General features: G+C 41.9%; 1 protein-coding gene across 2 annotated transcripts in view; it reads right to left on the bottom strand.

Moving 5' to 3' along the window:
• Nucleotides 1-6,633: 6,633 nt before the first annotated feature.
• The window catches only part of LOC124552021 (SREBP regulating gene protein), a 57,647-nt gene continuing 50,674 nt past the window's right edge, over nucleotides 6,634-13,606 (bottom strand). Inside the window, exons 4-5 of one of the 2 annotated variants that reach the window (XR_006967909.1) lie at nucleotides 10,562-10,938; nucleotides 6,634-7,253 (exon numbers count right to left, since the gene is read on the bottom strand). Coding sequence is in view for 1 of the 2 variants with exons in the window: in XM_047126485.1 (XP_046982441.1) it covers nucleotides 10,714-10,938 (225 nt within the window). In the remaining variant the exon portion in view is untranslated. The remainder of the gene's footprint in view (nucleotides 7,254-10,561; nucleotides 10,939-13,606) is intronic. The other variant, XM_047126485.1, reaches the window with a different exon arrangement.

The following is a 13,606-nucleotide window of genomic DNA, read 5'->3' as shown; positions in this document are numbered from 1 at the left end:
TCTCTTCCTTTTCCTACTGTCGAATTCCAGTCACCCATGACTATTAAATTTTCGTCTCCCTTCACTACCTGAATAATTTCTTTTATCTCATCATACATTTCATCAATTTCTTCATCATCAGCAGAGCTAGTTGGCATATAAACTTGTACTACTGTAGTAGGCGTGGGCTTCGTGTCTCTTGGCCACGATAATGCGTTCACTATGCTGTTTGTAGTAGCTTACCCGCACTACTATTTTTTTATTTATTATTAAACCTATTCCTGCATTACCCCTATTTGATTTTGTGTTTATAACCCTGTATTCACCTGACCAGAAGTCTTGTTCCTCCTGCCACCGAACTTCACTAATTCCCACAATATCTAACTTTAACCTATCAATTTCCCTTTTTAAATTTTCTAACCTACCTGCCCAATTAACGGATCTGACATTCCACGCTCCAACCCGTAGAATGCCAGGTTTGTTTCTTCTGATAACGACATCCTCCTGAGTAGTCCCCGCCCGGAGATCCTAATGGAGGACTATTTTACCTCTGGAATATTTTACCCAAGAGGACGCCATCATCATTTAATCATACAGTAAAGCTGCATGCACACGGGAAAAATTATGGCTGTAGTTTCCCCCTGCTTTCAGCCGTTCGCAGTACCACAACAGCAAGGCCGTTTTGGTTAGTGTTACAGGGCCAGATCAGTCAATCATCCAGACTGTTGCCCCTGCAACTACTGAAAAGGCTGCTTCCCCTCTTCAGGAACCACACATTTGCCTGGCCTCTCAACAGATACCCCTCCGATGTGGTTGCACCTATGTTACGGCTAACTGTGTCGTTGAGGCACGCAAGCTCCCCAACGATGGCGAGGTCCATAGTTCACGGGGGGGGGGGGGGGGGGGGGGGGGGGGGGGGGAGACAATGCTAGTCAGTACATCGAAAAACCAGACAAGACACAGTGGAATGCTGTGAAGAGAATCTTAAAATACCTAAAGGGAACCGTCCTTTATGACTCATACTATCTAAGAAGAGGGGATATTCGTTTGTCTGTTTTTAAGGACTTGAGCTATGCCGGAGATGTCCCTACCTGAAAGTAAACGATAGGTTTTGTCATCAAACTTGGTGAAGCCAACATAGGAAGGCACTCTCAGAGGAAGAAAGTGGTAGCCTTATCAACAACAGAAGCAGAATTTTTATTTTTGTGTCAAACTGTAATGAAAATCATGTGATTCCAGTCAATTTTGAGAAATATTGTGAGGCTAAAAGAAATACCTGCCACCTTGTTTATGGATTGTCAGAGTGCTATACAGTTGACCAAGAACTCTGAGCATCACAAGTGAACAAAAGACATAGATGTGAAGTATCATTTTGTACAAGAAAAATTCAACTTGAGCAATTTCCACCTGGAACTTATAACCTTTGCTGATCAGCAAGCAGTTGTTCTCACCAAGCCACTCACTAGAAGCAACTAAGACAGCTGTTCTCTGTTGTAACCACTGAAGATGTTAGAGATAAAGACAGAGAAAGTATTATTATTAACTGAAGTAGGATAGTTGTAATCAGTTAAAAATGTTCAGTTTTGTTTGTTTCTCCTATATTCATAAACAGTGCTAGACTGTCAGTTTGTATTTGGCACACTGTTCAGGTATGTATACCGTGCTGCCACCTGGAACTTGCACATTGAACTTAATGGTAAAATGACCACCTTTTCTATATACTGTTGTGTGTATCTGACTGTGTGCGCTATGTGAAACGTTTTGTACTCACTTAACAATAAAAATTTGTCATTATCCTGCAGTGAGAATCAAGTGTAATTTTACTGTGACTCCTTCAACATTTAGCATATAATTAATTCAGTTTAAGTTTTAAATTAATCTTGTGTAGCACGTCATTGCAATAATGCAACACTACACTGTTATTTAACTTATTGGTAATGATTGATAGTGAAAAGCCTTATTACAGTGTAGAATGAAAGGCATGACGACATATAAACCATTCATTGGCACTGTGCATAGCACATGTCACAGCACTAATGTGCCACTGCACTACTGTTTAATTACCACATTTGTTGAAAATGATTAACGACAAAAAAATATATTATGTTATAGAAAGAGAGGCTACATGGGATAATACTGAATCATTAACACTGAGTATAAGAAACATCATTGTATTAGATACCACAGGACATGATGCTGCACAAAGCATAAGACCAATAACCATTATGATAAAGATGAATACAACAATTATAACAGTGATACATAATTGTTTAGAAAGGAATGGATCAGTATTAATGGGTTAGCCTTATCTCCTTCTGTACAAGAGTGTAGTTGATACTGAGGTTCATTTTTATCTTTATGTATTTCTTTGTATGTTCTCTACCTGATTTTTTTTATTGTGTTGTTAATCACCTACAAAGAGATATAGATATGTTGTTCTATGTAAGTGCTCTGGTTTACAACAAAAAAAAAAAAAAAAAAAAAAAAAAAAAAAAAAAAAAAAAAAAAAAAAAAAAAAAAGAAGAGATCAGTTTATGTGATTTTCCTACAACAAAATGACGTATGATAGTTTAGGAGAGATTATTACTTGCTACAGTGGAAAAGAAGGCTGACAGATTATGAAGACTTAATGGCTTGGATACCTGACTGAATTATTTCCTTCTCACAGAATTCATGTAATGTTAAAACAGCTAATGTAATATACCTATGTAATTGTATTTTTTTCTTATTTACTGTACTCATTTTTGTTGTCAACTGTTTAATTTGTACTTTTACTAGTTCTTTTGCCTGGAAGAGCCTTTCACGGCCTGCCAATATACAACACTCTTTGGAGAGGGGGGGGGGGGGGGGGGGCTGTTACTGATACGTACATCAGTTTAGGGGGTTTACTGCACAGATTGATACAACAGCTCTCAACTCTTAGTTCATTTAGGCCATGTATTCAACCCAATTCAAATTAACAGTCAAACCTACAGAACCCAGCTGATTGATAGGAAAGTCTGAAATTATAGCATTCTGTTCTAATTATTGAATAGTGAAATGATATACTGCAGTGCTATTTAATTTTCATTTGTTGGTCTAAATACCTGAAATAGCATGTGATTTGTTAATGTACATAATGAATGTATTTAATTATCAATCAAATTAAACTAATGCACTAAATAATGCAATGTAATAATGTCAACAAACTAGCAAACAGGACTTCTGTATAAGAGGACAGAACTACTGCTCATACTTAATAAAAGACCCAGTCATATGTAACTCAAAAAACGTGGCAAGACTTTGAATGTATTTTCACCTTGATGCAATTAAGAAAACTAATAAGTTCACTGTTCGTTCTAGATATTTAATGCAAATTTCTGTAATAACATTGTAATTTGGCAAAAGTGTATGTCTAAAACTAAAGAGAATATCGGAACTATAACGCATGCCAGTCAGCTCAATTGGATGTAGTTATTTTAATATTAAAAACTACATTTACAGTGAAAACATTATTTGGAGTGATATATTAAAGCAAGAAAGCCAGCTTGCTGGAGGTTTTGTGACATGCCATCTGTATCACTGTGTACAATAAATCTGCAATGAGAAGAAAAAAGGAATATCTGTTTCTTATTTCACATTACGTGCTGATTGAATTTCAAATATGAATCCAGTTCTTGGCAAGATTTCCAGGACAATGAGCAGATCTTGAGATGTATACTGAATTACTCCTCCCATTCATACTGCTTATGTTTCATCAAATTTCTAACTGCAATAACTTGACATAAACTCATTTCATTTAAAGATGAACATATTATGTCGCAAAGCAACTGGAATATTTAAGTGTCACCAGATTTAACTGCATCGTAACCAGGGGGACAATAGGAAGAGGGATGGGTATAGGGAGGGATAGAGGGGGGAGGGGGGTGAGGGGGGGAGGGAGGGAGGGGGGGGAGAGAGAGAGAGAGAGAGAGAGAGAGAGAGAGAGAGAGAGAGAGAGAGAGATGGTGGTTACTTAAAAAACAATAGATCCATAGTATCCATCAAAATTTAGAACATTTTGAGGGCAACTCCTCTGAACATCTGTACTGAACTAGACAGTACCTAGTCATTGGTAAATAACATGGAAAACTATCATTTTATATGGCTGTAAAACTTTCAAATAAAATCTGGCTATGGGGCAGGGGGAGGGGCAAGATAACATATAGATCTATAAAATATTAAATCACAAACAGAAAAAAAATGTTTATACTATTAGAGTCCAAAAGATTTGATGAGGACTTGCACAATGACTTGTCACTCTGGTTATTTCCTTTTCAGTTTGCTACAGAGCACAATATGAATGTATTATGTCACTTAATGAAGTAACCATTTGCATCTCAACTTGCAATTAACATTTTCAATCACTAAGTAATGTTCTAACTCACAATATATGAGGATTGCCCAGAAAGTAATACACCGCATTTTTTTTTCTCAACTGAAAACAATTCTACGAATGTGAATTGTTATGTCTGTATTATTTGAAGTCTCCTGAGTGAGCCTGCCATGATTCCATCACTTCCAACAGATAGTGCAGCTGCAGGACAGTTTCAAAATGACTGACTGTAGGTGATGTATGTTACAAGCAATGTGTCATCATTGAATCTCTCACTGCACAGAAAGAAAACATGGGGAATTTTCACAAACGCTTGTGCAAAGGCTATGGAGCATCTGCTGTCGACAGTACAGTTAGTTGCTGGGCACGGAGGGTGGGTCATCAGAAGACGGTTTGGTGGAGCTCCACAGTTTCCAACGGTTGGGGAGATCATCCACGTCTGTCACACATGACATGTTGCAGTGAGCTGATGATGCCATTTGCGAGGACAGAGGCATTCATGAAAAACATTTTGAGGATAGTGAGGAGGTGATTCCCACAGTGAAGCACTGCCACCTGGACAAGGATAGGTACTGACAGGGCATACACGCCTTTGTTTCGTACTGGAGGAAGGCCATAGAACAGGTTGGAGATTAAGTGAAAAAATAGGGTGTGTAGATAAAACACCATTCTTTCGTGCGTGTAATTCTCACTATGTTCAATACAGAACTGTTGAAGAAAAAATGCAGTGTATTACTTTAAGCATAACCCTCATACACTCCTGGAAATGGAAAAAAGAACACATTGACACCGGTGTGTCAGACCCACCATACTTGCTCCGGACACTGCGAGAGGGCTGTACAAGCAATGATCACACGCACGGCACAGCGGACACACCAGGAACCGCGGTGTTGGCCGTCGAATGGCGCTAGCTGCGCAGCATTTGTGCACCGCCGCCGTCAGTGTCAGCCAGTTTGCGGTGGCATACGGAGCTCCATCGCAGTCTTTAACACTGGTAGCATGCCGCGACAGCGTGGACGTGAACCGTATGTGTAGTTGACGAACTTTGAGCGAGGGCGTATAGTGGGCATGCGGGAGGCCGGGTGGACGTACCGCCGAATTGCTCAACACGTGGGGCGTGAGGTCTCCACAGTACATCGATGTTGTCGCCAGTGGTCGGCGGAAGGTGCACGTGCCCGTCGACCTGGGACCGGACCGCAGCGACGCACGGATGCACGCCAAGACCGTAGGATCCTACGCAGTGCCGTAGGGGACCTCACCGCCACTTCCCAGCAAATTAGGGACACTGTTGCTCCTGGGGTATCGGCGAGGACCATTCGCAACCGTCTCCATGAAGCTGGGCTACGGTCCCGCACACCGTTAGGCCGTCTTCCGCTCACGCCCCAACATCGTGCAGCCCGCCTCCAGTGGTGTCGCGACAGGCGTGAATGGAGGGACAAATGGAGACGTGTCGTCTTCAGCGATGAGAGTCGCTTCTGCCTTGGTGTCAATGATGGTCGTATGCGTGTTTGGCGCCGTGCAGGTGAGCGCCACAATCAGGACTGCATACGACCGAGGCACACAGGGCCAACACCCGGCATCATGGTGTGGGGAGCGATCTCCTACACTGGCCGTACACCACTGGTGATCGTCGAGGGGACACTGAATAGTGCACGGTACATCCAAACCGTCATCGAACCCATCGTTCTACCATTCCTAGACCGGCAAGGGAACTTGCTGTTCCAACAGGACAATGCATGTCCGCATGTATCCCGTGCCACCCAACGTGCTCTAGAAGGTGTAAGTCAACTACCCTGGCCAGCAAGATCTCCGGATCTGTCCCCCATTGAGCATGTTTGGGACTGGATGAAGCGTCGTCTCACGCGGTCTGCACGTCCAGCACGAACGCTGGTCCAAATGAGGCGCAAGGTGGAAATGGCATGGCAAGCCGTTCCACAGGACTACATCCAGCATCTCTACGATCGTCTCCATGGGAGAATAGCAGCCTGCATTGCTGCGAAAGGTGGATATACACTGTACTAGTGCCGACATTGTGCATGCTCTGTTGCCTGTGTCTATGTGCCTGTTGTTCTGTCAGTGTGATCATGTGATGTATCTGACCCCAGGAATGTGTCAATAAAGTTTCCCCTTCCTGGGACAATGAATTCACGGTGTTCTTATTTCAATTTCCAGGAGTGTATGTTATTGTGTGAAACATCCAATGTGACAATGGAGATAAGTTATGATCTGGTATATAGGTTACACACATCAATTAGATAATAGGCTCCCATGTGAGGTACTTATGGTAAGCAAACAAGGTATTAAAACTTTAAATTATTTTTTTCTATGATTACACAAAGGACTGAAAACATACATAGTTCATTTCTTACAGAAATTTTCTATTAAGCACCAGAAGATTAAAGGAACGCACAATTCTGAACAAAAACATTCTGATATATGCTTGAAACTTATTAACAGAATATAATCTGTTTCAATAAAATAAAATACTGTCATGTCATTACATCAAAATCTAACAGCTGTGATAAATAAACAGCATATATAAAACAAATTGCATATTTTATGACTTAGTCAAATTTGAGTCTAAAAGGAGCACAGTTCTTAACCACATTCGACAACAACTTCCAATCACATGCCAACTTCGACATACCACAATTCCAAATATACTGCTAAAACCCTAAGTATACAAAAATCATTATATTACGCAGCTTTGCAATGTACGAGATAACTTTTGCAAAACAATACAATCACAGTTAATGGGAAATGACAAGTGCTAGGGTGAAACTGCAGAGTTTCATGTAATATAGTGGTTATCACACTGATGTATCACAATGTCGGCGATACAGGAATCACAACTCTTCTGTAATGACTACAATACCAGTAACAATTATGAATATCTTCTCACAACGAGCACCGCCAAAACCTAAAGAAGAAAATTATGTTTTATTAGTTTCTGCCTTCCTTATCCAAATATATAAATTTGATATTTATAATACACGTGTTAAAAGCTCTTCACTGGTGAAAAATGTTCTTTTAATGTGAAAAATAACAGCTCAAACTATTAATTATTTAAATAATAACTACTTACCAGACAACAGCAAACTGACAGAAAAGTAACACAAAAAAAGAGAGAAAATTTCAAGCTTTTGGAAAATGAGACTTGTTCTTTGACACAAAAAATGAATGAGATGGGAGAAACACAATAAGTGAAAACTGCTTAGATTCCCATGCAAAATGGGACAAAAGTGATGACAGCAACAAAATGTCAGCAATGGCTGAGGTCAGAAAGCATGGGGTTTAAGAGAAGAGAGAAAAGTTAGGGATAAAGGAAGGAGACACAGAAGCCACAGACATAAATTAGATGATGATGATGGAGAGAGACAGATATGGACTTTGTACCGTGGGGTAACTTGGCATTTTTCACACTAACAAATTATTACCAGAAGTGAAAGATGCAATAAGTGACAGAAAAAAAATCTAGGATCAACATTGGATTGAACCCTAGCCCTCTCGATTTGAAGCATGGCACCTAACAGAGCCACTGTGCCAAGCTGCTTGACTGTACCTAAATAGAACATAGTATGTTTTGTGATTACAAATGCAGTAGTACTTTCAGAGAAACTGCTGCTCTGTGTGGCCTGTAAAATGTACCACAGCACATTGCGAAAGTTCACTGTGTCTTCCATTACATGAAAGTGAACATTTTTACTTTTATTTATTGATGCCCATTCAGAGTGCACTACCCAGTAACTCTGCATCTACTGACTGGCTCTGCTCTTGTTAAATAACCACCTGCTCTATTTGCTCCAGACAGGCTCCAATTGTACATCATCTCCTATGGCAGCACCAGAGATGGTGGGCACAACACCACTTCAAAACTCTGACTTACTCATCACTTAATCAGATCCGCTCATCAACTCTACTCATGTCACCAACAGTTGCCTCCAGAGAAATGATATTACTCAAAATCTGAAGTGAAGAATATTTCCATACCAGTTGGCTATAGAAAGGACGAACTGTTGGGTCTCATGGATCAGATTAATATTGTCTCTCTATTTATAAGTGTACCTGGCTAAGAAATACTGGCATGGATCTCTGGAATGCCTAGATTATTATGTTTCTCTCATTAGCATAAATTAAGATTAGAGCTGTGTTGCAAACAATGGGAAAAAAAATGTTCACCAGAAGTACAACACCCTGGGAAAATGAATGAGTACAAAAACCAAACTAACAAACAGTAATTTATTATTTCATTACAGCAGTCTGAAGATGAAGCTGTCTAAAATATATAATAATTCTAATAAATTGCTTTCACAGACAGTTGACTGATTTTTCTAATAAAATATGAGCAAATATTCAAACAGTTTACAGGATGATGACTTCTACATTGAAAACGACAGGGCGCACGCCTGTCAAAAATACTGGCAGTTGTCGAGGACATCTTTCGGATGGATTCCCATAAACTGTTTCACACATTTTATATGCTGGGGGAAACTCAAGCTTCATACTGTATATAAATAGACTCATGTTTTGGTCTTATAAAATGTACTTGCATTAGTTGTATGGAGTTAAGTTGTTAGATTCACAACATCTACTGTGTGTAACCTCTTTTAATTTCCACTAACTTTAAACAAGTAATTACAGTGTCAATATATGCAAGACAATCTCTTCTGTTTTCTACTGCTGCCACCAAAATAACCACCACCTTTACCCTCAGCAAATAATTCGAAATACACATTTTTGTTTCTTTTTGCAATGCCCTTTCAACCAGCAAATACAAAAGTACATGGCCTAATGCCTGCCAACATGCAGTGCATCCCTTCACCACTGTCACCTGTAATTTGAAAGTTATGGCCATGAAATGGTCGAGTGCATGAGTAGACATAGAAAAACTGGCCACCTCATGAACACAAATTATCAATGACGACTAACTGAAACCCTCAGCTGGGCAAATGTCTATAAGGTACATTACATATGTAGAATTGTGGACAGTTGGGAATGTGAGTGTCACGGGAAGCGTGCAAGGGATAAATCCCTGCAGTCGCGCTATTCATCTGTGTCCTCGGCGGCTCAGATGGATAGAGTGTCTGCCATGTAAGCAGGAGATCCCGGGTTCGAGTCCCGGTCAGGGCACATATTTTCAACTGTCCACATCGAGGTATATCAACAACACCTGTCAGCAGCTAAGGGTTTCAGTTAGTCATCATTTATTCCAGGGAAAAGCTGCACGGTCATCAACAGTATTCTGTTCTTTCAAGAACACTTACCGTCTTCACATACTGAGCCCATTCTACAGTGTGACCCAAGGGACATGAATGCCTGCTACTTTACAGGGACCACCCAGTATTAACTTACCTGAACTCCAGTGATGGGAACGTGCTCTCCAAACATATCATCTGCCCCCCCCCCACCCCCCCAAAACCCACCCTTCAATCTCAATCTAGCTTCTATTAATAAATAACACCTCTCCCCCTTTTTTCTCTCCTTTTTGTTTTATTTTCATAGTTTGGATCTTATTATTTCCTTAATTATTTGCTCTATATTTCCTCAATTATTTGCTCTATTACTTTTATCATTTTTTACCATCACCTTCACTCCGCTTCTCCTTTTTGATTTTCCTCACCACCTTTTCTACAGTCCTCCTGGTCTCGATTACACTATTTATTTCTCTTCCATTCATTATACTGCTCACTCAATCCTTCTATCATACCTGGACAAAAGCGAGCACAGTGCTTACCAATATGTGATCTTTGACTCCTATTCTCTCTTACATCTCCCTGTTGATTTTTGTCTCTCCTTGTCCGCATAACAGGTGAGTCCCTCTCAAACTGCAGTCTGAGTGATTTGGCCCAGGCACAGGCCCTCCTTGAAACTTTCCACAACTTATCACACTACAACTTACAAATTCTTAGACTTAGGTATACATTTTTTTATGTGTGTTTGCAGTATTCAGTAATTTTGCTTTGCCTCATGAAAGGGAGCAAAGCATCTTCCAGCCATTCTGTCTCCTTGTAATTTTACAGTTATCTCAAATGAATTTTCCTTTCAATGCAAGCTAATTTAATCAGACAGCAACTGAACTTACACTGACCCACACTGATATTATGCCTCCTTTCTTACAATCTGCACAAGAATTCTTTACAGAAAGAAACAAGGTCAAAAACTAAACATTAATTTGGGAATAATTTTAACATGGATAAAAGAAGTTTGACAATGTTGATTTCATCTCACCTTTCAATGAACAGCAGGATAGTTTCTTTTTTCCCTGTAGTCATTAGGGGTCAGTCCAGAGCACTCACCAGGGAAAAGACAACACGAGCACCGAGTCATTCACTGAGCCCACACACATATTAAAGGGATGCACTCACACTGCTCTGACAGTCTCATGATGGTGCAGTGCCACCTTCACCAGCTGGTCCTGCTGGAGCAGCAGGTGTCTCACCGTAGCAGTGTTTCGCACGTGGATCACGGTAAGAATTCTCGTGCTGCACACTCTGAGAGCTAGTTCGGCATTTCGCTAGACAAAGCTCAAAATGGTCTGTGACAGAGGCGAATAGCACATTGAAAGTTTCTGATGCTTTTCCCAAGACATTCTGCAAAACATTTTTCTGTAATAGAAAGGAAAAAATAAAATGATCATCAATAAAAAGTTTGTCACAGTTTAAAAATAACAAGGGATTATATGGCCTTGGCTTTTGTGCTAGGCTCAATGTGTAAACATCAGTAATTTTACAGAATACAACATAGTGCACAACAAATAAAATCATTTACCATAGCAAATAATGGTGAACTCAAATTATTAAACTGTGCAGTCAGAATGGTGGCCACTGTAGTCTATTCCGAGCATCTCTCGCATCACTGCTTTATTAGGTCACTAAAATCAACAGATCAATAAAAAAGAGATGTAAGACATGCTCAGAGTGCACACAATGGTTGCAGGCCTCCTGTATGACTATGTCACAAATTATGCAACTGTAGTCTAGGAGGTAACATCTTCGATTACGAATCTCAGGATCTTGTATTTCATTTCCACCAATGCCAAAGCTTTAGATAAAAGTCATATGATGGCACCCTCATTTCCACAATGGCCATTAAAAAAATTAATTTAAAAAAAATGAAAGAAGTGATTTAAGATCGGAACACCCTGCTACCTTGGGGTGGTACTCTACACCTGAAGACGGCTATTGGGATGCCGAAGGCTATGTAAACAACTGAATTACAGACATAAGATGTTTGTTCATTGGGTGTAAAGTCTACTGAAATGAAATATAACCCCACTTTTTCATTCCTGAAATAAATTTTTTTCCCTCCTTTTATGACTTTTTTATCACTCTTGTCAAATTTCTTAGGTCCACAATGTTAATTCGCACCCGACTTTGTGTCAACATATTTATAATTTTCCCGCAGTTTATGCTTTATGAAAAAATGTTTGTGGGGAAAAATCTGACGTAAAAGGACACTGGAATGATGTTGGCTGTCAAGTAGTGTTTACAAACATTATGTGGTTAAATTTCTTAACACCAGGGCACCCTACTCAGCAGATTTGAACCAGTAAAAGTGTAAAAGTGGGAGCAATTCGTGTCCTATCTCCTGCCGCCGCTGAGCTCTACTCGGCATGGTGCCTGATGGGAGTAACCATTTTCATTTGAATGAAGATACAATGACCAACCGCAACGACTGTGCGCCTGGTCCCGGCGAGAGGTTTGAGTCCTCCCTCAGGCATGCGTGTGTGTGTGTGTGTGTGTGTGTGTGTGTGTGTGTGTTTGTCCTTAGGATAATTTAGGTTAAGTAGTGCGTAAGCTTAGGGACTGATGACCTAAACAGTTAAGTCCCATAAGATTTCACACACACACACACACACACACACACACACACACACACACACACACACACACACACACACCAACCGCAACCATTTCCAAACTGTGTCTACTGCACATGCTCAGTTTCATCGTTGTTGTGATTGTCTTGACACCTCTGTCGAACCATATTTAGCATGTTTCACCGTTTGGCCACTTGTAGCACTAGTTGACATACACTCCTGGAAATGGAAAAAAGAACACATTGACACCGGTGTGTCAGACCCACCATACTTGCTCCGGACACTGCGAGAGGGCTGTACAAGCAATGATCATACGCACGGCACAGCGGACACACCAGGAACTGCGGTGTTGGCCATCGAATGGCGCTAGCTGCGCAGCATTTGTGCACTGCCGCCGTCAGTGTCAGCCAGTTTGCCGTGGCATACGGAGCTCCATCGCCGTCTTTAACACTGGTAGCATGCCGCGACAGCGTGGACGTGAACCGTATGTGCAGTTGACGGACTTTGAGCGAGGGCGTATAGTGGGCATGCGGGAGGCCGGGTGGACGTACCGCCGAATTGCTCAACACGTGGGGCGTGAGGTCTCCACAGTACATCGATGTTGTCGCCAGTGGTCGGCGGAAGGTGCACGTGCCCGTCGACCTGGGACCGGACCGCAGCGACGCACGGATGCACGCCAAGACCGTAGGATCCTACGCAGTGCCGTAGGGGACCTCACCGCCACTTCCCAGCAAATTAGGGACACTGTTGCTCCTGGGGTATCGGCGAGGACCATTCGCAACCGTCTCCATGAAGCTGGGCTACGGTCCCGCACACCGTTAGGCCGTCTTCCGCTCACGCCCCAACATCGTGCAGCCCGCCTCCAGTGGTGTCGCGACAGGCGTGAATGGAGGGACAAATGGAGACGTGTCGTCTTCAGCGATGAGAGTCGCTTCTGCCTTGGTGCCAATGATGGTCGTATGCGTGTTTGGCGCCGTGCAAGTGAGCACCACAATCAGGACTGCATACGACCGAGGCACACAGGGCCAACACCCGGCATCATGGTGTGGGGAGCGATCTCCTACACTGGCCGTACACCACTGGTGATCGTCGAGGGGACACTGAATAGTGCACGGTACATCCAAACCGTCATCGAACCCATCTTTCTACCATTCCTAGACCGGCAAGGGAACTTGCTGTTCCAACAGGACAATGCACGTCCGCATGTATCCCGTGCCACCCAACGTGCTCTAGAAGGTGTAAGTCAACTACCCTGGCCAGCAAGTTCTCCGGATCTGTCCCCCATTGAGCATGTTTGGGACTGGATGAAGCGTCGTCTCACGCGGTCTGCACGTCCAGCACGAACGCTGGTCCAACTGAGGCGCCAGGTGGAAATGGCATGGCAAGCCGTTCCACAGGACTACATCCAGCATCTCTACGATCGTCTCCATGGGAGAATAGCAGCCTGCATTGCT

The sequence above is a fragment of the Schistocerca americana genome, chromosome 1 (assembly GCF_021461395.2).
Source record: "Schistocerca americana isolate TAMUIC-IGC-003095 chromosome 1, iqSchAmer2.1, whole genome shotgun sequence".
Lineage (NCBI taxonomy): Eukaryota > Metazoa > Arthropoda > Insecta > Orthoptera > Acrididae > Schistocerca > Schistocerca americana.
This window is presented reverse-complemented; position numbering and strand designations above follow the sequence as displayed.